This window comes from Antechinus flavipes, chromosome 3 (assembly GCF_016432865.1).
Source record: "Antechinus flavipes isolate AdamAnt ecotype Samford, QLD, Australia chromosome 3, AdamAnt_v2, whole genome shotgun sequence".
In the NCBI taxonomy this organism is placed as follows: domain Eukaryota; kingdom Metazoa; phylum Chordata; class Mammalia; order Dasyuromorphia; family Dasyuridae; genus Antechinus; species Antechinus flavipes.
Window position 1 is genome coordinate 495,295,621 of NC_067400.1, and position 27,630 is coordinate 495,323,250.

Genomic DNA, 27,630 nt, shown 5'->3' on the forward strand with positions numbered 1-27,630 from the left:
TGTGTATATATATATACATATATACAATTTTTATATATACACATATATATATCATTTATGTAGTAAATAGCTTGAAATTAATTGTACTTTGATAAACATAAGCAGAAATTCAGTAAGGAAAGAATAAAGAATTTAATATTTTTTCTTAGTGCTTTAAACTTCACATTTCAAGAAGAGAGAATGAAAATAGCTCTAACCCCTCCAGAGCTCCTCCACTGGCCAGCTTCTCTTTTTACTTTCTCTGTGGAAGTAGTCCATGGACTTTTTAGTATTTAAACCAATTCAGTACAGCCCCCTTAAGATGAAAATTTTGAACTAAGAGGCAAAGTGAATTGCCTAAGGTCCTATATAGTTAATGGCAAAATCAGACTCATCACTCTTTAGTAATGAATGTTTTATAAGTATTAGCCCACAAAGGCTAGAGGGGGAAAAGTAAAAAAAAAAAAAAAAAAAAAAGGACCAGTATGACTGAATAGGTAGAGAATGGGGGGAAGTCAGTAATAAAGTATATGAAGACTGAAAAAGTCAATTATTGGACCAATAAACAGTAAGCTTCTTAGTGCCAGGCAATCAACTAAATTCTAGAAGTTCAAAAGTAGGCAAAAGACAGCCCTTGCCTTCAACGAACTCACAATCTAATGATAGAGACAAGCAATACATGTACTTATGAGCTATATACAGGATACAGGATAAACAGGGAGTGAGGGAAGGTACTAGAATTAAAAGGAATTGGGAAGGACTAGAGGGAAGCTGACCCATCAATCAGGTATTGTAATAGTACAAGCATGAAGTGGTGGGGATCAGCACTAGGATAAGCGGAAGTGTAAGGGGAGAGAAGGGGACATATTGTTGCAAAGTGATTGCAAAAAACAAAAAACAAAAACAAAAACAAACAAAAAAAAAAAAAAACTACAAGCCTTGGCCACTTTGTGGGGTAAAAAGAGCCACTTTGTGAAAAGCTTTAAAATCCAAAGGGAGTTTTCTTTTGAATTTGGGAAGCCGCTAGAGCTTACTGAGCAGGGAAGGTATGTGATGTGGTCAGACATTTTGACAGGATGGAGAATGAACCCGGGAGGTGAGAGGCTTGACTCGCGGAGACCAAACTAGCCATTCTAATAGTCTGAGGACGAGATGAAGAGGACTGCAGGAGATTGGTAACTGTGGGTGGAGGAAAGGCGTCAGAGTTAAGAAATGATACAAAGGTAGAAAGACAAGAGTTAGCAGCTGATTGGCTATTCGGGGTCCGGGATGACACTGGGTTGAGGACTTGGGAGTCTGCAGTGATTGCGGTACTTGGATGGCGATAGGGACATTGTACTATGTGCCAGGCACTTCGATAAACAAACGCAAGGAGAAAAAATAGCCCTGTCCTCGAGTAGCTTACATTCTAAAGAAGCAAAGCAAGCTTACAAAAGGAAACTGAAAGGGAGAAGAAGGGGTCAAGGTACCTGCTTGGGGACATAAAAGTCAGAGATGTTGCAGCCTAGAAAGGAATGAACGAAAGGAGAGGGTGTGGGCGGTAAAATAGTTGTGTTTTGGATATGCTGAGTTCGACATACTTAAGGCTCATCCAGTCCAGCTCCATTTATTGGACAACGAAGCAGAAGGGCCGTATTCCGAGGATGGAGGAGGGGAAGTTTTCCAGAAATGTCTTCTTCCCCCTCCCCCAACTGCATCCCTGGGCTCCCGAGAGACGAAACCTCGAGCTCAGAAGCGCAGGAAGGACTGGAGGGCGGGGCCTCCCAGGAGCCGCGACCTCGTTTCCATGACAACATCCCTAGCGACCTCAAACTGAGAAAGATTGAGCATGGCGGCTCACTCCGGGTACAAGTCCAATTTCACCTTCAGGTTCCTTCCTCAGAGAGCCTTCCAGTCGCTCACCTCCCCCGAGACGGTCCAGCGCCTGCGGAAGTGGTGAGGAGAGGGCAGACGGGGCGCGGGGAGGGAAGACTGCAGCCCCGGGACGCGGGAGCGCTGAGGCGCGGGACAGGTGGCGGATCTCCGACCGACGTCTCATTCTCGGGTCTCGTCTCTTCCCTCTGCCCCAGGTCCATGCAGGGAAGAATCTGCGCGCAGGCGTTCGGTTTTGACGAGAATTTCCAGTCCTATTACAAAGATGATTTCTTAATGGTAAAATCCGCATCGGACCTTCAGGATCCAAGTAGCCAAAACTCTGGGTTTGGGGGCACTTGGTTTCTCTCTCTCCTTTGGGAAGGGTGGGGGGTGGGAGGGAGAGAAAGGGGCAACCCTTAAATAAGAGGTTACTACACACACACACACACACACACACACACAGAAGTCTTAAAATGAAAAGCTCCTAATGTTTCATTATCGTTGTGAACGTTTCAAGAAATGAAATTCTACCCGTTACCTGTGGAAACATGGTGTCTATATCATCTCAACGTCCGGTCCAGAACCTCTCCCCTCCAAAAAAGAAAAAAAAAAGCCCTAGAAACGATTTCTCTTTGGGTCATTTGTCCCCAGAAGATTATATTGCAATTCTGCCTCCTTGGGGATCTTTTGGCACTGGCTCAGAAATTGCGTCATGTTAAACCGTGTACTCCACTGCAGCATCCTCTTCCAGCCTCTCACCAGCCTTTTGAAATGCAGATAAACTTGGGAAAAGGCCAGATTCTCCTGCTTCTTCTGCTAACAATTATTAGTTAACAACCTACAAAGATTCAATTCAATTCAGGTTCTACAAATGGAATCATTTAGGGAATCCAGAGTGAGGGTATTAGAGCTAAAAGGAAGATGGGGGAAGGAATCCTGATAAGGAAAATGGGAGGCTATAAACAGAAATTTCAGTCCTTAATGATTTGGGAGAGTAGGACTAATCTCCAAGCATGCCTCTCAAAATTTATCCTGCATAACTTTTTTGGCATTATTGCCTTTGATTTCGAAAAATCAACAATTTTTAGTTGGGTGTAAATGACTCCTCAAGATTCTATATGAGTGATTTTTTATGTTTGTTATCTGAAAGAATCTAGCACATTGCTCATAATGGTCATTCAAAAACTGAATGAATAAAGATTGGGAAAGGGGATCCTAAAAGAACAGAAGAGAAATCAAGAGAAAAGATAATGCATGAATGGTGATAGAGTGCTACCAACAATTTTTATAAGCTGTCTTTAAAGAATCTGATCTGCCAGCCCAGAGATCTAAGAATTCTAATATTAGACTGTCCAAAGCTGTTCTCAATCTGATTCTGCAGAAACATGCTTAACTATTTCTTCAATGTAGGTTTAGGAGTCAGCATCAATAATAAGCATATATGTAAACTTGATTAAAAATATTTAGTGACAATCTTTATACTGCATTATATCAACAGCAGAAATATAAGTTGCATCTGGGCTGCTGTCAACTAGATATTTGTTAATGAGACTTTGATGATAAAAAAAAGAAATCACAAAAGATTCATTATCTTCTTTCTCTCTAACAATATTTTAAAAATATTTTAGATATCAACATATACTAGAATTCTATACGTTTAAATGAATATTGTACTTTAAAGTAGCCATTTTAGGAACTTTTATAATACATTTATTCCCATGACAATGCTGTTACTCAAATTTGGAGTGGGTGAGGGTGAAGTACAGAATTCTTCCTCTGCAATTGTTGTAAAGCCAATTTAAAATCTATATGGGGAAAAAAATAGCTTTATTATATTATGACCGCAATGATTTTTTTGTTTTGTTTTTTAGCTAAAAATGTTATTATACACCTTACTAATGAGATATAGCTCTAAATTATTTGCATGTTTTTTCCCAAAACATCAAGTCCAGTCTCAAAAAATAATTGTCACCATTTAGTATAGTAAAAAGAATATATCACAGACTTATTTCAAAAACAAGGTAATTTCAAAAGTTTTTAACCATATAATTTTGTACTTGGGAAGAATATCAAAAAGACTGTAGTCCACACATTTCACACATCAGGAAACTAAGGCCCAAGAGAGGTTAAGAGATTTTTCTAGAGTATATAGTTGGTGATTGGCAACCACAACCAGAAGCTACATCCCTTGATGGCTGGTCCAGTGTTCCACTGGAATACATATTACTACAAATATATTGTTGAATTTAGTATATAGGCTTTTCAGATGACTCCTTTGAAGTATATAAAACTTATTTGGATGTTTGAGTTCTGGCATATTTTTTACTTTAAAACCTTTCATATTACTTTACTCCATATTAGTTTCCCATTCCCTAAATTCAATAAAACCCTAGGTACAATTAAGATTTGTGAATTTTCCCATCAAAATTCCCAACTGAAGCCCCATAGACCATTAGGCACAGTTAATTGTCAAACCTTTTATCTCAGCTTATATTGTCAAGAAAAAAGACTTTTATGTTTTATTTTTTATTCCAGTGTTATCATTATAAAAAATGAAGAGAAAAAAGGCTTACCTTTATTTAATTTTACAGCACTTGAGAATACAGTAACATATTGTTTCCTTTACAAGTTCTGTTGAATAATGTCATCACAGTAAGAATTTTCACCAGAATACAAAGAATAATTATAATAGGACTATTTCTAACTTTTTTCCCCCTAAGAAAGTCAGACCTCCTATTTGTCAGTTCTAACATGTTCCAAGTAATTTAAGCAGCTTTTCCCCTTTTGCAAATGGGGAAACTAATTAAGTGATATCCCAAAATTCAGTGTTATGAATATCTACTTACCTACTTGGTAGTACCTTCTTCCTAAACTCTTCTAATTTGAATTTATTCACTAATACCACTACCACTTTATATATCAAGAGCAAGTCATGTAAATCTCAATTTGAATCTTGATAATTTGGCATTTCTGATTATTTGATCACTTCCCAGATTAAATGCAAGGTACTCTGACAAGATTAGGAAATAATAATGACAAAAATACAAGTCTGATTTGAAGGCCCAAACATGCCATTTATGGCATGATTAAGGGAGTAAAGACCACAAAATGGAGTAGGGATCAGGAAAAGCATCACATAGAAGTCACACTAAAATTTGAAGGCTACATGTTAAAGTTAGCTGTATGCTATCTATTTTTTAAAAGATTTGCTTCATAATTCGTATTATAAGTGAATTGTTTTCAGATAGTTTTTGAAAGAATCTTTTTACATACAAATATGGTATTCCATACCATATTTCACCATATATAATTCCTATCTAATTCTTCAATCTTTAAAGATTCTGTAGTTGGAATATACTTTGTTAGCTTTTTTCATAGTTACTGCATATTTGTGAAATTAATAAAATTTTAAATCCATCTGACTTTCACTAATTTATACAGACCTTTAGTTTTTAGAGAGATTTTTAATCTGGTTCCTTCATGAAAATTTTTAATAGTACACATAGAAAAATCAGTTACTGTAATTATATTAGAAATTGGGCTTCTAATATTAGTAAAAAAAATGCTTAATTTTTTCTCCTATTTTATTTTTTAGGCTTTTTTTAGAGATCCAAATGTTATTTCAGATTTGAAATTACTTTCAGATTCTTCTGGACGATGGATTAACTTAGGTAAATAACTAGAATTTAATTTTAATATATCTTTGACTATTTTTCAGTTTTACTAAGAGAAAATTTTATTTTACATTTTCTTCATTTAAGTTAGAAAGAAAAGCAACAATGTAAATGTAAATATTTGCCTTGGTAAAATATCTAACCTATCAGACTGCTAGAAAGCCAATGTAAAATAATGGATAGAGTCAGGAAAACCTGAGTTCAGTTCTGGTTTCATAAATTCCAGCTGTGCACAATCCCCTGTGCCCACACACACACACACACACACACACATCATCATCATCATCATCATCATCATCATCATCATCACTGTACACAAGTTACATTAGTACATCAATAAAAGGAGTTTCCATGCTGAAGGTTTCCTAGACTAATGAAATCTCATGTCCAGACAAAACAAAAACCAATCTTCTAAAAATCTTTACTTCCTTAACTAAAAATAAATAAAATTAGCTATATTTAGTATTTAATGATTAAACTGTCACTATTCTTATCTTCAAAAAATTGAGGGTGCCAGTTATCCATGTACCTGGACAGTAAAAAAAAAAAAAAATCATAGAATTTAGAGATGAAAAGAATCTTAAAGTTCACATTACCCTACAGCAATATTTATCCTTCATTTCATTATTTGATAAGATTAGTTAGAAGATGAGTGCAGAGCTTGCATCAATCAGAAATTCAGCCTAGATTTTCTAATTCAAAAGATATATCAGTCTTATAGATACTAATAAGGAAAATTATTGCACCAAGACCACAGATATCTCTCTACTTTGCTCCAAACAATTAATTGGGCCAAAATTACCTAGAAGATTAGATCCTATCTCCTTCCTGGTTCTATCACATTTTCCTCCTTGGCCTCCAAGTGTGGGGATAATTATGGCTCTTTAGCCCTCCTTTTTAATCTCTGCACTCTCTTAGTGACATAAACTACTCTTTGGGATTGATATATCACCAATATGCAAATAACTATATCCTCTAAAAGTTAAGAGAAATAGTGAATACAGTATTGAAAATGGAATAAGGAATACTGAATTCAAATCTGGCTTCAGACACTAATTCTGACATTGAGCAAATTACTTAACTTCTGCATGCCACCTGTGTAAAATGGAATGATAACAGCACCCACCTTCCAAAGTAGTTATGAGTTCAATTAATCCATGACCATCTTTGCCTACTGTTTGGTTTATAGTTTAAATTTGAGAGCTACTAAAAAAAAAAAAATCTCATTGTAGTTTCGGTGTTATTTTTGGTGTAGTTATTCTTTTGATGTTTAGTTAACTTGGCTCAGAAATTCAAAATTCAAAACCACATTTCCTGATTGTTGTATTTCTCTATTCACATAATTCACAGAATTAAGGACTAAACGTGTAGGAAATATAGAAATTAAACGTGCTTGAAATGTTTCTAAAGTATAGGACTATGAAATGAAATGCAAAAATGAAAATTCTTGAACATATCTAATAAGGGAGAAATCACTATGGTTCTTTTGGATAGCTCTCATTCTTTTTTATTATTTTCTGAACAAATTAGTGGTATGTCAGTAAATGTTTAACAACTAGCTCTTGGGGAAAAAAATGTACTGGAAATACTTTTATGTTTAATCAGCATTTATTAACATTTTCTTCATTATTCTGAGGTGTAAATACTGCTCACATTGAAAATTTAACAGTCAAGCCAGCTCTAGCATACTCCTATCAACAAATAGAAACTTTATGACTAACAGCACTGATTTCACTTCCAAGAAAACTTGGGTGGAATATTGTGTAAAAATAGCTGTGAAAAAAATTATTACTAAAACTGGGAGGGTGGCACTGACCTGTGATTTTATTCATATAGGAAACTTCCAGGTTGGAAATTTCCTTCACCAATTCATATCAGCAACTCTATAACTTATAATCTTAGGATATTGAAAGTTTAAGTAACTTGCCCATAGTCTTATAACTGATATGTGTCATAAGCAGAATTTGAACCTAGGCTTTCTCCCCAAAACCCAGTTACCGATATAAAAATCAATAATTATTCATTACCACCACTTTAAAAAAAGTTCTAAGGACTTTATGACAAAAGTGTATGTCACAATTCCGAGTAATTTTAAAGTTGTTAATTCTCTTATCAGTGGCTGTTCCTTTCACGTGTTTGGACTTAAAAAATATTTTGCTCATCATACTTCAAAAGATGCATAATTTCAGTGGTATAAGCTCTCCTTCTACTAAAAAAAAAATTGCAATTCATTTTTCTTGTAATTACTTCCTAATTTATTTAACTAACCCTGATTTCTTCACTTCATCAATCATGCAGTTATCCAAATAATTTTTCTACACAATTATACCTTTATCACTATCTGCTTAAATGCCTTTAGTGACTCTGCTCCCCAGAGTATAAAATAGAAACTACTTAATGTGTAAGTATTTAAGCCTTCTACAATCTTGGATCCAAGTTACCTTTTCATTTGTTGCACATTTTTTCTCCTTCACTTTCATTCTATTTCAGCCAGACTGGACTACTCAACATACTTCAATCACATCCTGCCATCTCCTACCTCTCAGCATTCCTTTAAGCCATTGCTACTTCCCTTGAAATAGACTTGATCCTCCATCCCCACCCCACCCCTAGTTATTCATATTAAAATCCTTTCCTTTCTTCATAATCATGATGCCTTTGATGATTGTCCAGCTGGAAATGTTTTCTCTCCTTACATTTTCTAATACACTGTCTGGTTCTCTTATCTGCCCTTTACTTTCTGTTGTGCTTCTCTGTCTCCATATCATAATTTGCCTAGAAGATTATAAGCTCTTTGAGTTGAGGGACTCTGCCATCTTTGTGCCTAGCATATAATAATGTCTTAAATACTTGTGAAATTGAATTTACTGTTGCAACATATATTACAATATTTAAGCATAGTAGACAGAATTATCTTCTTTCACTTCTTTAAGATTTGGATAAATAAAGATACTGCTTTGTATACAGGGATAATCAGATAATTTATTACATTGTGGTCAGGAAGGTAAATGTGATTTTCAATAGGATTATCATTTCTGAAGGTTGAATAATAAGATTGACTCTGGTAAGCTCACATCTAGATTATTGAGTTAAATTTGGGGAGTTTGCACATTTTTGGAAGAACATTGACAAAATGGAGATTGTTCAGAAGAATATACATGTAGTAAAAGACCTTGAAATCTTACAGATGATGATGAGTTTGAAATAACTTGGGATAATTGGATTGGAAAAGAGAATACTTGAGAGAGTTGGAAGAGGGGGAAACGATGAAGAATTTGTGGTCAAGTGGTTGAAGAACTGCTACCTAAAAGAAAGGTTAGACTCAGAGTCAAGTAGTAGAGGAAACTTTACATATTTTAGATGCTGGGTTTGGGGACCAAAAGGCAGAACTAGGAGAACTGGGTGAAAGTCTCATCAAAGAAGATGTATATTTGGCACAATCTTCCTAACAGAGCAATGCCAAAGTGGAATGGGGTCCTTTAGTGACAGAGGGTTCCCCCTCCTTGGAGGGTCTTCAAACAAAAGCTCAATGTTAAGTATGTTGGAGAAGAAATTCTTTTTCAGCAATGTTTAACTAGACTCTGAGGTCCCCTTCCAACTCTGAGATTCTTTGTTCCTCTTTGTAATAATAGGACCTTAAGTGAAAATTATTTATTAAAGAATGAAATAAAAACAAACTTATTGATATTTCATACTTTTATATTCAGTATTTCAATATTTCTACAAGTCTGTGAGCTCATCATTGATGGGATATCCTCCAAAGCTACAGATACCAGTCTATCCATACTTTTCTTATCCTGTAAAACCACTCTTTGTTCTCCCATAAATTTTCTAAGGAATTGAGGTATTTTATTGTTTTTACACAAATATCTTTTTTTTTAACTCCAAGAAAATACTCATTATTAGCTTCTCTTGCTTTGAGGTACAATCAATACAGATTTATTACCAAACCATCATTTTGGTAGCCTTTTATCCACTGACTTGCCTGACACTCTTATTCTTTCCTTAATTAGTTTAGCACTTGACTCAGTCTTTTTTCTCCTCATTTCCTGCACTCAGTTCTTGACATATCTTCCATGACCTATGTCTCTATCCACCTCAGCCATATACCTTTATACCTTTCACCTAACCATCATCCACAATGGTTCCCCTTTGTAGGTTCATGAACTCTGAAATTCCTTTATCTGCTTGTAATGTTATCATCTATTTACCTCTCTACCTTGCAGTCCCTCCACTGATTATTTTTCCCCCAGGCTATCTCCCTTGCACTGCTTATATTCTCCTCCTGTTCCCGTTGTACCTCCGGATGAATCAATATAATTTTACCCTACACTCTGCCCTCTTCCTTAATCCTGGTGCCAAACTTGGCACACCAACCACCAGCCCCCCATATAACTGTTTCTCTCTGGATGATCTCATCAGAGATGAGTCACTTATGATTTTCAGATCTATTTATCCAGTCTCAACCTCTATCTTGAGGTCTCCTATCTCCAACTGACTAGGGACATCTCAAACTCGATGTTCCATAGATATCTTTAACTCAGCATGTCCAAAACCCGAACCATTATTTTTCCCCCAAGCCCTCTCTCCTGTTTTTTTTCCCATTATATTCACAGCCATCACCATCTCCCCAGTCACCCAAGCTCATAGACACCTCTGTGTGTGTGTGTGTGTCTTTCTGTCTCCCCCCCTCTGTCTCTGTCTGTCTCTCTCTCTCTCTCTCTGTGTCTCCGTTTGTGTCTCTTTCTCTCTGAATCCCTCTGTCTCTATCTGTGTGTGTATGTGTGTGTGTGTGTGTCTTTCTGTCCCCCCCACTGCCCCTCCGTCTCTGTCTCTGTCTCCCTCTCTCTGTCTCTCTATTTGTCTCTCTCTCGTTCTCTCTCTCTCTCTCTTTCTCTTTCCCTCTCTGTCTCCCCACTCCGTCTCTCTTTCTCTCTCTCTCTCTCTCTCTCTCTCTCTCTCTCTCTCTCTCTCTCTCTCTCTCCCTCCCTCCCTCTCTCTCTCTCTCTCTCTCTTTCTCTCTCTCTCTCTTTCTCCTTCCCTCTCTTTCTTTCCCTCTCTCTGTCTCTCTCTGTCTCTCTGTCTCTCCCACTCTCTCTCTCTCTGTCTTTCCTCCTCTGTCTCTGTCTCTGTCTCTCTCAGAGAGAGAGAGAGAGAGAGAAATTATTAAAGGAGAAAATTGTGATACAATAAAATTTCATTTACAACAACTAAGAGCTTATGATAACTTGGACAAAACTTGACTAAAATTTATTTTTACCTAGAAAACCCTTTTTCTGTGGATAGTATAAAGAAAAATTATTCAAGGAAAAAATAAAAATTGTTTATGTTGAACAACAACAGCTATCATGTTCTTTAGAAACACATTTATATTATGAGTTTACTTGCTCTATACTTCTTGGAGTTACAGTGTGAAATGATTTATTGTTGCATCCAAATGGGATGCCCATCAAGTACAGAATATGGGCCAAAAAAAAGTCCCAAAAAATAGATAATTTAGGATCTACTAATCACAGGATCCATAAGATATTGTCACTATACTAGAAAAATGACTTTTTGTGAAAACGGGATGAAGTAGCTCGAGTCCACTGATCCTACTTCAGTACATCTCAAAGTTAATGGACCATAGGCTAAGCTGACGTATAAGCATGATGACTTTGAGGTGTTTTAGAGTTTTTTATTCCTGTGTTAGGAAGTGCAAACTCAGCTCCAAGGTCCAAAGGAGAAACTAGAATGAAAGAAGGAAAATGACAAGGAGAAGAATAAGATCACAATTAGACTTTTGTAATCAAAGATCACTGACAAGAAGAGCTAAGGCAAAGGGATAGATTTAATTTTGTTTCTCATCTTCCAGCTTTATCTCCCATTTCCCATGCCTTACTTTTTGCCTTTCTTCGCCTCTTCCTTGGAATGAATACTGGAAAGTGTCAGGAAGTTGATACAATTGAAGAATTAAATTTTAAAATAATAGTTCTAATGGAAAATTAAATAATGATCAGATAATGTTCTCAGACTTAATCATATAACTGACTTGATATGACTCAATTGAACCCAATTTTTATTTCTGCCTCTAGGAGTGTAAGCACCATTATTAGTTTGAATACAATAGAAAATAATTTTGGCAACCTGAAAGTAATTTACATCTTAATTACAGTGATTATTCTGATCTATGTAATAAAGTGGGACTTTTGAAGAAGAGTGTAAAATCCTTAAAAGACAAGGATTTTTTTCATTTTATCTTTTAACTCTTAGCACCCAACACTGTACCTTTTACACATTGTTGGTTAAGATTTCTAATCAATACAATGACCAGTCATGATTCCAGCAAGCCAGTGATAAAGAATGAGAAAAGAGAAGTGATAAATTCAGTATGTAGAATGAAACTTAAATTTTTAAACATGAACAATGTGAGGGTTTGATTTTTTTCATTGTATATATTACAAAAAAAATTGTTTTCCTCTTTTTCTTTCTCTTTGAGGAGAAGACAGGAAGGAAAGAATAAATGCTTGCTGGAAATATTTGCTGATATTGAATTTCTATTGTCATTTAATTTTTTCAATTAATAATACTCATTTATTTTTTTCCCTGTTCAACTTTTATCTGCCACCATTGGGAAAAAAAAAAAAAACTTTTGTAACATGTACGTATTCAAGAAAAATAGCTACATTGGCCATGTCTAAAATTATATTCTGAATCTTTAGCCTATAATATATCTCTTAGGAGGTCTGCTTGGCATTTGTATCTTCAGTTCGCTAGAACTGTAGTTCATTGGTACATTGAGCAAAGTTCTTAAATCTTTCAAAAGTTGTTTTTCTTTATATTGTATAAATTGTACTGCTCACTTCACTGTGCCTCAACTTATATTTATTTCTGCCATTCTCTTTCCCAGTTTTTATGTCTCTCTCAGTTTTTATGAAGACACTCATTTCTTTATGGGTTAATAATATCTTGTTACATTCATATATCATATTTTTTTAGCCATTCCCAATAGAGAATTCTATTAAATTCCAGGCCTCTCCCATCACAAAAAGAACTCATCAATATTTTTTACATATGGATCCTTCTTCCCTTTCTGTAATTTCTTTGAGATTAAAACCTAATAGGGGTTTAACTGAGCTATTCAATATTTTGTAAGTTCTTGTGCTTATTTCCAGAATTTTCAGAATCCTTGGACCAACTCACAACTTCACCAACAGTTTTTTGGTGTGTCTATTTACCTGAAACCCCTCTAATGTTTGTCATTTTCTTTTGTCATCTTTGCCAATATGATAGATATGAAGTGCAGTCTCAGAGTTGCTTTAATTTTAATTTCTATAAACATTAATGCACTAACATTTCTTCAAATGGCTGTTGATAGCTTGGACTTCTTCCTTTGAAAATTTCAGCTAAATGGCACAGAGTATAGAGCACCAGCCCTGAAGTCAGGAGGATCTGCGTTCAAATATGATCTCAGACACTTAACACTTCCTAGCTGCGTGACCCTGGACAAGTCACTTAGCCCCAATTGCCGTAGCAAAAAAAAAGAAAAAAAAGGGAAATTTTCTATTCATATCCTTTCATCATTTATCTATTTGTGAAAGGCTTTTACACTTATATATTTGAATCATTTCCTTAGGTATCTTGGATCTGAGACTTTCATCAGAGAAAATTATTACAAAGATTTTTTTTCCCAATTTACCTGATTCCTTTCAAATTTTAACTATTGGATTTTTTGATGAAAAACTTTATCATTTTGTAAAAATCAAAATATCCTGTTTTTATCCCTTGTTGTTCTCTCTTTTTAAAAATGTATTTATTTATTTTAACTCTCCCTAGTTCTTTTCTGGATACAAATGGCATTTTCTGTCCAAAGTCTATTGGGATTGCTTTGGTTCGCTGAACTACTGAGAAGAATCAAATCTTTCATAGTTGATCATCACACATTCTTGCTGTTATTTTGTACAATGTATTCATAATTCTGCTCATTTTGTTCAGCATCAGTTCATGTAAATCTTTCTAGGGCTTTCTAAAATCATCTTAATAGAACAATAACCTTCATATACTACATTATATACATACATATGTACATATATATGTAATATAACATTACCTTCATATAACACAACTTGTTCAGCCATTCCCCAATTGATGGGCATCCACTCCTTTTCCAATTCTTTGCTATCATAAAAAGAGCAGCTACCAACATTGTTGCACATGTGGGTTCTTTTCCCTCCTTTATGATTTCTTCGGGATACAGACCCAGTAATGCACTGCTGGGTCAAAGGGTATGCACAGTTTTATAGTCCTTTGGGCATAGATCCTGATTGCTATCCAGAATGGTTGGATCAAAACCATTTCTCATTAGTGTGCCCCAGTTTTCCATCATCCCCTCCAACATTTATCATTATTTTTTCCTGTCATCTTAACCAATCTGAAAAGTGTGAGGTGGTACCTCAGAGTTATTTTAATTTGCATTTTCTAATCAATAGTGATTTAGAGCATTTTTTCATATGACTAAAGATGGCTTTAATTTTGTCATCTGAAAATTACTTGTTCATATCTTTGAGCATTTATCAATTGGAGAATGACTTGTATTCTTGTAAATTTGACATTTGTCAAATTTGTATTCTTTTTTTGTTTTAATAACTTTTTATTGACAGAACCCATGCCAGGGTAATTTTTTACAACATTATCCCTTGCACTCACTTCTGTTCCGATTTTTCCCCTCCCTCCCTCCACCCCCTCTCCCAGATGGCAAGCAGTCATATGTTAAATATGTCACGGTATATCCTAGATACAGTATATGTATGCAGAACCTAGCAGTTCTCTTGTTGCACAGGGAGAATTGGATTCAGGAGGTAGAAATAACCCAGAAAGAAAAACAAAAATGCAAGTAGTTTACATTCATATCCCAGTGTTCTTTCTTTGAGTGTAGCTGCTTTTGTCCATCACTGATCAATTGAAACTGAGTTAGATCTTCTCTTTGTCAAAGAAATCCACTTCCATCAGAATACATCCTCATACAATATCGTTGTTGAAGAATATAATGATCTCCTGATTCTGCTCATTTCATTTAGCATCAGTTCATGTAAGTCTCTCCAAGTTTCTCAGTCTTCATCCTGCTGGTCATTTTTTACAAAACAATAATATTCTATAACATTCATATACCACAATTTACCTGACCATTCTCGAATTGATGGGCATCCATTCAATTTCCAGTTTCTAGCCACTACAAAGAGGGCTGCCACAAACATTTTGGCACATACAGCTCCCTTTCCTTTTTTAGTATTTCTTTGGGGTATAAGCCCAGTATAACACTGCTGGATCAAAGGGTATGCACAGTTTGATAACTTTTGGGGCATAATTCCAGATAGCTGTCCAGAATGGGTTGGATTCGTTCACAACTCCACCAACAATGCATCAGTGTCCCAGTTTTCCCGCATCCCCTCCAACATTCATCATTATTTTTTCCTGTCATCTTAGCCAATCTGATAGGTGTGTAGTGGTATCTCAGAGTTGTTTTAATTTGCATTTCTCTGATCAATAGTGATTTGGAACACTTTCATATGAGTGGAAATAGTTTCAATTTCATCATCTGAAAAGTCTGTTCATATCCTTTGACCATTTATCAATTGGAGAATGGCTTGATTTCTTATAAATTAGAGTCAATTCTCTATATGTCAAATTTGTATTCTTGTAAAATTGAGTGATATTTATTGTTTTTCTTATTTTTTTAAAGTTCCATGCCCAATTCATGGATTTGTTTTATGTCTGTTTTAATAAAGCATTTAGAGAAACAAAATTTAAAAATAAATCCTTAACATCTACCCTCTTGTTAGATTTGTCTGGGTCTGAAAAGGGTTCATTGAGGTTTCCTGGTATTGCATTTTTACTATCTGTTTTTACCTATAATTCAATAAATATTCTTCTAAGTATTTAGATGCTATGCTGCTCAGTCAATATTGATATGGGTAATTTATGTATGGTGTCTATAACCATAATGTATTTTCCCTGTTTACCTCGTCTTATCATGCCCCTATTCTATAATATTATATAAAATCATAATTGTTTCCTGCTTTTTTTTGTTCATCTGAGGTATAATACATAGATTCCAGTCTAAAACCCCATTTTAAAATCCCTGTGAATATTTGTTTCAATTGAAGTACTTATAAATCATATATTATCTAATTCTGTTTTCTAAGCCATGCTTCTATTCTCCTCAATTTTATGGAGAAGTTTATCATTTTCTAGGAGCATACTATGGAAATAATCCCTGAAAATATAATTTTTATTGTATTTTCTTTAGATAGCCTATAATTCAGATTTTTTCCTAAGTGACATTAAATTTCTCTTTAATTATTGAACCTTTTGCTATATTTTAAAATGAGTATAAAAATGAAGTAAACTTTAGAAATGATGAATACTTAAAGTATTAAAAAATACTGAAAGTATTTGACAAGTGTTAAAATTTAGGACTTGGGGATAAAAATTTATTATTGGTAAAAAAAAAATTATTGGAAACTAATATGGCAGAAATTGGACATAGACCAATATCTTATACCATTTACCAAGACAATATCAAAATGGATACATGACTCAGATATAAAGATAAGTATTATGAAAAATGATTTTAAAAATGGAACATACTACTTAACTTATGCATAGGCAAATAATTTATGAATAAACAAGAGATAGAAAGCAAGGCTAGGTAGAAAAGGGATAGTTTCTGTTACATTAAATTTACAAATTTCTTTACAAATAAATGTTGCCAAGATCATAAGGAAAACAGAAAATTGGGAGAAAAAATTCTATAGAGTTTCTTATTTAAAAGTTTCATATCTCAAACATATAAGGAACTTTGTCAAATCTATAAGAATAAGAGTCATTCCTCAACTGATAAATTATCAAAAGTTTTATACAGGAAGCTCTCCAATGAAGAAATTAAAGCAATTTATAGTCATATGAAAAAATACTCAATCATTATTGATTAGAGAAATGCCAATTAAAATAATCTTGAGAGATCATTTTATGCTACTAGATTGGCTAAAATCATTGAAGGGGAAAGCAATAAATACTGGAGGGGATGTGGGAAACACTTAATTTAACCATTTTGGAGAGAAATGTGGAGTAATGCTCAAAGAGCTATTAAACTGCCTTATACCCTTGACTTAGCAATACCACTGCTAAATTTGTTTCCAGAGATGATTAGGAAAAATTTTAAAGTTCCCATATGTTCCTCAGTATAAATCTTAAAGAAATGTCTTTAAATATTATTTCATTTTAGTAGCTTTTTGGATAGTATATTCAATTTTACTTACTATGACTCTTATTTGTGATATTCTTAAAATTTTACATTTGAAGGTGATTTTTAAAAGATAAAATTATCCTATTCTCTATGCCATCTTTCAGGAACAGAAGTAAAAAAAGTTGAAGCCATAAATATTCCTTGCACACAAATTTCAATGTCATTTTTTGACCGATTATATTCTGAAGAAATTGTTCGAGAGAGTGGACATATTGTTAAGTGTTTGGATAATTTTTGTGATCCTTTTCTTGTTTCTGATGAATTAAGAAAAGTAAGTATGATGGTATCAAATTATTAGAGTATTTTTAGTGTAATCTTTATACCTAAGGCAGTGATTAATATATACTACTTACTATATATATATGCTATATCTTTGAAATATCTAATGTCTACATAGTAAAATAATATGTTATACTTATTTGGGCATTCCTGTTCTTGCTTTAATTTTTACATAGCTACTCTATCTGCTCCCTTCTCTATGTTCTGCACCCAGTTGGTCCTTAATTAATATATTGTGTTTGTTCTATTTAAGTAATAACTGTTATCCTCAGAGATTTCAAAAGACTATTCTTTAGAAACAATTAGCTTAGAATAGAAGCATAATCTTATCATTTTTCTAGTTTCAACCAAATTATTTTTGTAAGATAAGAATTCCTCATCACACAAAATTATTTTTATAAGATAAGAGTTCCTCATCATAGATCATAATATAGAACTGAATGGAACATTAAGCCTCCTAGTCCAACTCAGCCTTTAACATGAGAAATAGACCCAGAAAGGTCAAGTCACTTGACTGGGGTCACACAAGCAGTGACCAGAGCCAGAGTTTGAATTTTTCTCCTCTGATTCCAAATACTGTATTCCTTCCACTGTATTACATTTCATAGTAGTTGCTATTCAAATAAGCCATTAGGTTGAAAAGGGAAATGTCAACTTCTACAATTTAATAATTTGCTGATCATTTAATGATATAGTTTACTTGTGTATACACACATATGTCTATAGAGATATGTTATTCAATCAACAGTTATAAGCAAATACTGTGAGTCAGGGCTTTTTTGGAGAATGGGCTGGACCCATTTTTAAATTGACAACTTTCCCATATAGGGAGGACAGCTTGACCTAAGGTTCAGAAACAATAACACTTATTAAGCTTTTTATTATTTTTATAATAATACTTTGTATTTGAGTAGTAATCTATAATTTTAAAAAACATGTTCAAGTAGATAATCATAGGTGTTTATACACATATGTGTGTTTATACATGTATAAATAATATAGCAATTAGGTTCTTTTTTACAAAAACTTTAGAATCACGTGGCTGTATTATGATATTCTTATTTTACAGAAGAGAAAAATTAGGCCACAATCATATATATAATCAGTAAGGGACAGGACCAAGACTTGCACCAGAATTTAGAAATAACAATTACAAGATAATGGAAAAACATGTATGTTGTGATGTTTCAAATAAAAATAACAAAAGAAAGGCACATCCTCATTAAATTAAAATTGATACTGTTCTTTTATTAGTTTACTAATAACATGTTTTTAAAGCCCCAAAACATAAAACTCTGAATCAAGTTTTCTGTTTTAGGTCAGGTCCTAACTACAAATGGATCAGTTTTTGATGTTTAACTTAATAACTATTTAAGAGGCATCTATATTAGATTTACAATCAGAGGACCTACTTTCAAATTCTGATTCTGTTATTTTCTCTATATGATCATGTACAAACCACCTAATTTTTATAGGCCTCAGTTCTTTCATCAGTAAAACAAGGAGGTTGAAACTGAAGATCTCTTGGGACATACTCTCATTTATCCCAACTTACCTAGTGGGCTGTGCCATTGTACATTTAGAAACCATCTTAAAGGTGCTCTCACATAATTCTCTCAGAATATAAATATATATGTGTGTGTGTGTGTGTATATATATATATATATATTGCATGTATACATGTTCACATGCGTACACACATATACACATATAATTGTGCATGTATACATACTGACATATAATGTATAGGGACAGGGATGAGGAGCAAACCTTGAAATCACTGGTATAAACTCCCAGATCAGCAGAGGTCAAGACCTTCTTTTCAACACATATTCTTAAAATTTTGGCTAGACTGCTGAGAAATGAATTTATTTGCCCCAGGTCACAAAGCCACTATATGTCAGAGGCAGGAATTTAATTTTCTAACTTTAAGGCCAGCACATTATACCCACTGTCTCTCTTTGCATATATATGAAAAAACATACACAATAATTTATATATACATAATATGTGTGGAGAAAAGAATAAAATATGAAAATACATTTTAATGTGGAAAACGCAGAATCTTATTGTGTGTAACTATTAAATCAAAAGATTTTTTTTAGATCACATGTTATATACAAACACAGACATACATGCATAATACAACCAAGTTTATAAGTCCCTAAGTGATCAGCATATGAATTTTATATGTTAGTGTGGTATGACAGAATAGGAAAGGACCTCAGAGGTCATCTAGTCTAACTTTTTTCCTTTTATAGATGGGGAAAATAAGATCCAGAAATGTTAAAAGAGGGATAAGCTGATAGGAACAAAGTGTGCTGAAATCCAGGACCTACCTTTAAGAGGTACAAATGGATAGAGTCCTGAGTTTTGGAATCAGGAAAATCTGATTTCAGATTTGACCTCAGATATTTTCTAGCTGTGTGACCCTGAGCAAGTCATTTAATCCACTTGCCTTGTTTCATCATCTGTAAAATGAGCTGGAGAATGAAATGGCAAACAATACAGTATCTTTGCCAAGAAAACCCCAAATGTGATCACAAAGAATCAGACAGGACTGAAAAGACTGAACAACACCAAAGCTAAATTCCAAGAATAAATGAAAAGAATTTTTAAATGATAAGGCCATTGCCCTAAGGTAGGAGCAAAGAGAAATTATGTGTGACAGGTGCTAGAGAAAGCCTTCAATGAAATGTCTAATGATAAGGCAGAAAGAAAACAGCTACGATACTCATCTAAATTGCTCTGGGTTTTGTTCTTCATGCAGGAATTTCAAAAAATTCACTAATACTCTTGTGCTACTGTAAAAAAAATAGTCTGCTTTTAAAAAAAAGATTTTTTAATACATTTTCAAAAATGTCACATATTCTTAAACCAATGTTGCCTTGAGATTAAACCATATCTTCTCATCTTGTATAAGGTTTTACTAATGGAAGACTCAGAAAAATACGAAATTTTCAGCCAATTAGATCGTCAAGAGTTCCTTTTTTGTATTTTTAAACATCTTTGCCTTGGTGGACTTCTTTGTCAATATGAAGATATTCTTGACCCGTATCTAGAAACAACAAAAGCTATTTATAAGGATCTTGTCAGGTAATATTTCTAGATCATAATATGTTAATGTCTGATTAATTGACTGAACATAAGCAGAATTCTTTGCTTGACCCCTGTACATTATTCATTTGTAATGTATTAAAAACAGCACTCCTGTCACCCACTGTCATTCCTTCTACCCCACTGTTACCAGCCATGTAGGCCTGAAGGGCAGCATTTACTTTATATCCAGAGTTCCAGTCATATCCACATCTAAAATAATTACCTATACATTCTCCAATGCAGACATTCTTTGGGGAAATATTTGAATTTTCTTAATAGTAAAGTTAGATTTTTATACTTAGCAGAAATGTTATATATATAAATTTTTATAATTAATTTCATAACTGTTACATTTTCTCTTCAGCTTGGTCTATAGGATTCAATGGAATGTACACACTCTTTATGTCTGCAAATCCTTTGTAAGACATTTATAGTTAAATTTTTTAAAATCTTGTTTCATTAGTCTCCCTTATATGAGATTGCTCTGTTCTCCCATGACTCTACATCTGGTAAACTTTCTTCTTTACTTCTTATAAAATTTTTAGTAACAAAACCAAAAAATTAGCTTCTTAACTGGTTCATAATAGCAGCTCTGCTACTCCTTATTTGTTCTATTTCCTTCAAGGTCTGTTTCATGTATATGTATTCTTTAGATTCCTTAAAATCTCAAATTAACTTTTCATTAGATTATAGTTAGGTTTCCTTTTAGCTTCTCTAGAGAAGTTCTTTTCATATCTAGGGAGCACAGTAGTATTTGGCCTGGAGACAAGAAGAGCTGCATTTAAATCTGATCTCAGACACCTACTAGTTTTGGGACTCTGAGCAAGTTGTTTAACCTTGTTTGTTTCAATTCCCCAAATGTAAAAAGGGAATAATAATAGCACCTACCTTTAAAAGTTGTTTTCCATTAGGGCCAAATGAGATAGTGTTTGTAAAGTGCTTAGAATGGTGCCTGACATTTGGCAGGGTCTTAATAAATACTTGTGTCCTTATTTATTTTTTAAAAGTTAGAATATAGTTTAAAAGGAAAAATAATCACATACTTTAAGATAAATTTTAGTATTAAAATAATGTTTTTCTTTTTGCAAAACTCAGTGATTTACAAATTAATAATTTTACTGAATGTAAAATGTCATTAAAAAAGAGTCAATGCTCTCTTAGAGCAATGAACAGTTTGAGATTATTAAAAGCACTGGGTGACTTTCCAAATGTGGTTCAAGTTCATTTTGGGATTAATTTTTTGGCATAGTAACTCACAAAATAGACAAAAATACAAAATGTCGAAAGGCCCTGTAATCTTGTATTTATATAGGGACAGTGGTAGAATGGGTTTGTTCCCTTTTAATTCCTACAATTTCACACACTTATGCATACCGATGTACCTGCATATACTCATCCCATTCTAATAGATTTTTTTTTCTGATCCTCTTCTTATGAGAGATCATAATGCACTTTGATGTTAAAAAAAAAATTTTGTAATAGAAGTCAAGAGGCCTACATTCTATTCAAAGTTCTGCCACTAACTAGCTGTATAACCTTGAGTGTGCAGTTTCATTTCTCTGGTCTTCAATTTCTTTATTTGTAAAATGGACTAAATTATTTCTGATGTCCCTTCTTGTACTACTAATCTGTTATTCTATAGTATTGCTTCCCTTTTATTTTTAAGCCCCTAGTAGACTCTATCTTATTTGAAACCTGTACAAGTGCTGTAGATTGAGCACTTGATATGAAATCCTATTATTCCAATTTTGGGAAAGGGAGGAGTCCTTGGTTATGAACTTTCTATACAGCTAGGCAGCATAGCAGATAGTATGCTGGGCCTGCAACCATGAAGACTCATTTTCCTGAATTCAAATACAGTCTCAGACATTTACTAGCTATATGAGTAAAATTATAAATAAAAGATGTGAGTATATAGGCATATGTCTAAAATATGTTTTTCTTTGATTCTAGTGTTATAAAGGACCCTCAGACCAAGACTATACGTGTTACTTCTATTGTCTTTAAGGTTACAGCATATGTAAGTCTTATTTTGCTGCTCTTTATGTACATTCATTACTAAGTGGATTGAGGATATTGGATATATTGACTATTGAATAATCAAGGATTTAGATACTTATTAGGGGTGGAATTGTAGGAGTACTCGGTGCTAGAAGAATGTTCATTCATTTATCCATTTTTTGAGTTGCTAAAATCTTAATGGAATTTGTCTGTATTGCTACAAATTTTTCTCTCTCTTATAAAGGGAAGAAAAGCAAATAATCATCTTATTTTGCTTCTGTTTTCTTTTTTAACAACTAAAGTCATCCAAAATTAGAACATGCTTTCAGGGAAGTGATTTCATTGCATATCACTAAGCAAAACCTAGATAAACCGTTGTAAGAGAAGTTGATGAAGGAGGTCTTTTAAACCAGCCATGGATTGGATCAGAAGACTTAGATCTAAGGTTTCCTTTAACTCTGAGATTCTGTTCTCAGAATGAACCAGGCATCTTCTGCAAGTTTGGTTTCAGTAAAATAGAAGAAGTCGTGAAGGAACATTTGAGAAAAAATTGGGGGCGGGGGGGAGGTAGGACAGGGAGGGGAGGGTATGTAGAATAAAAGATAGGGATTGGTCACAGAGTCCAATGACTGGGTAAGGAAAGGAATGGGCAAGCCGAGGAGACGTTTGAATCAGCTTTGTGTCACATTGGCAACTCGGTCAGAAAGTGGGCAATGGATAAGGGTGAGGAATTCACTGATCTCTAAGTTCTAATTGTGATGTTAGTAATTTTGAGTGCTCTTCTATGTGGTCCTCTCACCTCACATGTTCTTTCTTGGCACTGCTGATGACCACCGACTTCTTGGGTGGGGAGGGACCCTGGGCACCTGCTTAGCCAACATTCTGGTGCCATGGAGCTGAAACTGGAAGGCACCGAGGAGGTGCCTTAGAGAGGGGGTGACTTGGCAAGGGCTCTAGGGAACAAACAGCAAGGCTAAGGCTCAGTCCATCCTCTTTCTCCAAATCTGGGGCTCTTCTGCCACACTTCCCTGCCACTGACAATTGAGGTGTAAGGTATGGTAAAGAAGTGTTAATAATAACAGCTAACATTTATATAGAACTTTAAAGTTTACACAGTGCTTTACACATATTATCTCATTTGATCCTCATAAACCCTGTGATGTAAGGTTCTACCTTTGTATCCATTTTTAATATATAAAGAAACTAAGTTTAAAAGGAAGAGATAAATCTGGAAAAGGAATTACAGAATGTCAGAGTTAAAAGAGGACCCAAAGGCCATCTGATTCAACCTAAATAAGAATTCCTGCTACAACATACCCAATGAATGTACCCAAGCATTTGCTTAGAACTCTAATGAGAATAAGCTTACTATCCCAAAGGCCACCCATTCCACTTTGGGGTATCTATAATTGTTGGGAAATTTTTCATCACACTGAAGCAAATCTGCCTTTCTCTGTAACTAGCATTTACTGTTCCTCCCATGCCCTTTAGGGCCAACCAGAATAAGTCTGATTCTTCTTCCACAGTCTTTCAGATACAAGCAGGTCAGCTCCAAAGGATGGAAAACTTTGAATATCAGTTGAAGGAACTTGTCTAGGCTTCATTTGAAGGGTTTTGTACAAGAATGTAAAATGATCAGAGTTTACTTTGGAAAGATTAATCCAAAAGTTCTACATAGGATGGATTAGAGAAGGAAGAAGCTAAAGCCAGTTAGAAGGCTGTTGTCATAGTCTAGATCGGAGGAGAGAACTAGTTCAATGCCAAGGGCCATTTGGATATTTATAACATCATTTGCAGGCCATACAAAATTATCAGCTTAAAGAACTCAAGCAGTGGGAGGTTGTTGTACTTAACTTTCAGCTCATTATTGCCTGAGAGTGACTTAGCAAATGATTTTGCAGGCCTTATACAGCCCACAGGCCAGATGTTGCCCACCCCTGGTTTAGATGAAATAATGAGGATGGTTTTAGAGAGAATAGAAAGGAGAGGGAGAAAACAAGAGATCTTACTAAGTCAGTTCAGTAGTTCTTGGCTGATGTTACATTTAGGAAGAAATGGTCTTTTTAAAATCTCTGTTGCAAAGGGAAAAAAGCTGCATCAAAGAAGCACAAGCACAAAGAAGGGATAGTAAGAAAGGATGGAATGAGGGCCAAATTGCTTAACTCATATTTTGCTTCTCTTTCTGCTGCCAAGGAGAATGACTGTAAAGGAGACAACAAAAATACTAATGGGCAGTGACTGCCAAGACAAGTAGGTAAATAGAAGAGACCACAAAACTGCCCTTAGATGAACTGCCTCTGTCAGTTATCTTTGAAAAAGCATGAGGAATCAAAGGAATTCTATGGGATTCAAAAACAACAAAATTTCTGGATTAAAAAAAAAAAAGATGAGTAAGAGTCTGCTAACTGTAGGTTAGCAAACTTCAATGTATGATAATATTCTAGCAGATTTTATTCTAACAAAGTTTCTCATGATATTATGAAAAGCATAGTGGAATATGGAATGGTTATTAGTTAATACAGTTCAGTGGATGCAAAACTAGTTGATCAAACCCAAAGATACTTATTAATGGTTCAATGTCATTCTGAAAGAAGGTCTCATGTGGAGTATCTCACAAATTCATGCATGGTTCTGTGCTGTCCAATGTTTTTAATCAGTGATTTGGATTACAGTATTTGCAAGCTTGTCAGATTTACAGATAAAAGCTGAGAGGGATGGCTAATACCATAGATAATAGGATCTAGATTAAAAATCTTTCCCAAGATCACACTTCAGTAATATGTAACTTCCAGGGACAAGAAGGCCATGATCAGAACACTTTTCAAGTATTATTTTCAGTTTAAGGATGTCATATTTTATTAAGAATTTTGCAAAGTTGAGGAATATGTAGGGGCGGGCAACCAGAATAATAAAGGAACTTGAGTGATGCCATATGAGGATCATTTGAAGGAATTAGAAATTTTAGAGAAGTATTAGGAGTGTTATGATCATTTTCTTCAAGTATTTTGAAAAAAACTATATTTGTTCTTATTGGTCCCAGATGGCAGAACTAGGAATGACAAGTAAAAGTTTCAGACAAATTGTGGTTTGCTATTTAAAAGAAAATCTTCCTAACAGAGTTCTCCAAAAGTGATTGCCTTGAATAGATATGGATTCCCCCTCACAGTTCTATAAGCAAAAGCTATGTGACTCCTTGTAAATACTTCTTGTATGTGACTGTAAAGATAACATTTGTTTAAGTATGAATTAAACTAGATGAACCTTGAGGTCACTGAGCTTACTGTGATTCAGTGAGATTAAGATGACAATAAAGTGACATAATACTAAAGGTAAAGATGAATTATGCACCTATTTGGAAGTCTTCTACTTTACAAACTTGCTTTTTTCTTTCCCATTCTCTTCCTATCATGCCTGATGCTTTTTCTCAACGATATTTCTTAATTATCTCAGAGATTAGTCTGTGGCCAAGTTGTAGCCAATCACATATTTTTTGCACCTAATCAAAATTTTAAAACCACACATTCTGGAATGGCAGAAGTCTTAAAAATCTTAGATACTTTTAAGCATTTACTCAAATAACCTAAATTATTTCCATGAAAAAAGCATTGTTTGTTATCAAATTAAGGTGAATCAAATCCCATTACTTTCATTCTGACATAAAAGGAACAAAAAGAAAAATGGAAACTTTGATAATCTTGATAATTTACATTTTTTCAAAAGAATATCTTTAAATTATCATATCTAATTTAGAGCACAAATTTATTAAAAATAAGAATTTTATTTTTCAGGTACAAAACCTAGCATACTGTGTTGTTAATAATATCAAATGATAACCTTTTAATTGTTTACCAAAGTTTTTTATTGAATATTTCTGTGGAATTTTGATACATATATTAAGTTCAAATATTTTAATAAAATTCAAAGCCAGTCTTATATATAATAATTTAGGGTTTGTTTGTTTGGGTTTTCTTTTTTAGGATGAAAATGGTACGTGTTACCCTTCAACAAAAAGTCATGAACAATCGTTTGCTTACTTAATTGTGGATCCTTTAAAACGTCACATTAATGTATTATACCATTGCGTTGGTGTAGGTGAACTGTCTTTCTAATTTACAACCCCAAGTATATGTACAGCTATTCTTCTGTATATTAATCATTTCATAATGTTTTATGTGCAGTTTGGTAGAAGAACTCAACTTCTGACCAGAATTCAGTTTTTAATTCACTTCACATAAAAATGTATGTGCTTCAGAATAAAAGAAAAAAAAAGGATAATAAAGTTCCATTCTTCCATATTGGTTTTTATTCTTCTGCATTATTAATAGAGGAATAGATTTCCATCTTTCATTTCCCATATAACACTAATGAATTCTACAATTCTTCCTAAAAATTACTTAGAATGAATTATTTACACAATATAAATCTTCTTAAATCATTATTTACTCCATATATTTTGTTAAAGCTATTTTTCATAAAAAATAATAAAATTATATTCACAACAAACTCTTTGAATATAGTTTTCTTTTTATGCATATACTTAGATTTAGTTATAGTTATTTTTTTACACAGCAAGTTTACTTTTTTTACAACAACAATGTCAAGATGGAGTATAACAGTATCTCCACTATTTCCTTCATTTTACCAGTAAGAAAAAGGCAACTCAGAAAGGCAGTGACTTGCCCCAATTCATACATCTGTCATCATAATGACAGATGCAAAATCTGAACATAGTTTTCTCTTCACTCCAAGTCCAGAATTCTTTCCTCTAAATCATAAAGTTTTTACAATTTTTGGATTCAGGTAATATATAACCATTATTAATACATGTGATTTTCTGAGAATTTGACATTTTCTTCATTATTCATTTAATTAAAATAGAAGAAATTTTACTTTGTGATAAGTCAAAAGAATATCCTATAACTTTGAGGAATCCACAGCTGCTTTGTTGCTTAGCATAAATCTAATTCTTCATTGCTTTAGCTATCTTACTGTTCTTATAAAGGATTCTTTTTAAAAAATATGATATTTCATGTATAATTTCAAATACCTATGAGAAAGGAGAGACCTCCTAAATAGGGAAACTAAGGGAATTTTAGGCACCTGGGTCCTAGGATGAATGAGTGAAGAACTATATATGAGTTTGGAAAAATTCATATATATATATATATATATATATATATATGTCCTACATATTTCAATATATTGGTTAGTTTTGCTAAACTTTTTCTCCTTCGTATGTATTTTTGTTATAAGGGATTGCTTGGGGGTGGAAGAGGGTGGCACATTGGATAATGTGGTTATAGTAAACAAAAATATCAATAAAATCTACTAAAATTAGTTTATCACAAGAAAGCATGTGAAGATAGATGAAAAATAAGCTGACTCCATGCTCTCCTCTAACTTGGCACAGTGTCTGACTCTAGATTATTTTTCTACCTTGCTCCTAAGTAAGAACTTACT

At 33.8% G+C, this 27,630-nt stretch overlaps 1 protein-coding gene across 3 annotated transcripts; it reads left to right on the forward strand.

The window, feature by feature from the left end:
• The first annotated feature begins 136 nt into the window (after positions 1 to 136).
• Positions 137 to 26,463, forward strand: CFAP300 (cilia and flagella associated protein 300). 3 transcript variants are annotated; one of them, XM_051986862.1, is made up of 8 exons: positions 137 to 1,914; positions 2,049 to 2,130; positions 5,429 to 5,504; positions 16,896 to 17,062; positions 19,994 to 20,166; positions 22,123 to 22,189; positions 24,364 to 24,420; positions 26,148 to 26,236. In XM_051986862.1, exons 1-7 carry the CDS (start codon positions 1,808 to 1,810, stop codon positions 24,406 to 24,408), a joined length of 717 nt encoding a protein of 238 aa, XP_051842822.1. In that variant the 5' UTR covers positions 137 to 1,807; the 3' UTR covers positions 24,409 to 24,420; positions 26,148 to 26,236. The 3 variants fall into 3 exon arrangements, with proteins under 3 accessions (XP_051842822.1, XP_051842823.1, XP_051842821.1); XM_051986863.1 differs by having other exon boundaries at positions 24,364 to 24,424; positions 26,148 to 26,234; XM_051986861.1 differs by lacking the exon at positions 24,364 to 24,420 and having other exon boundaries at positions 438 to 1,914; positions 26,148 to 26,463.
• The last annotated feature ends 1,167 nt before the right edge of the window (positions 26,464 to 27,630 follow it).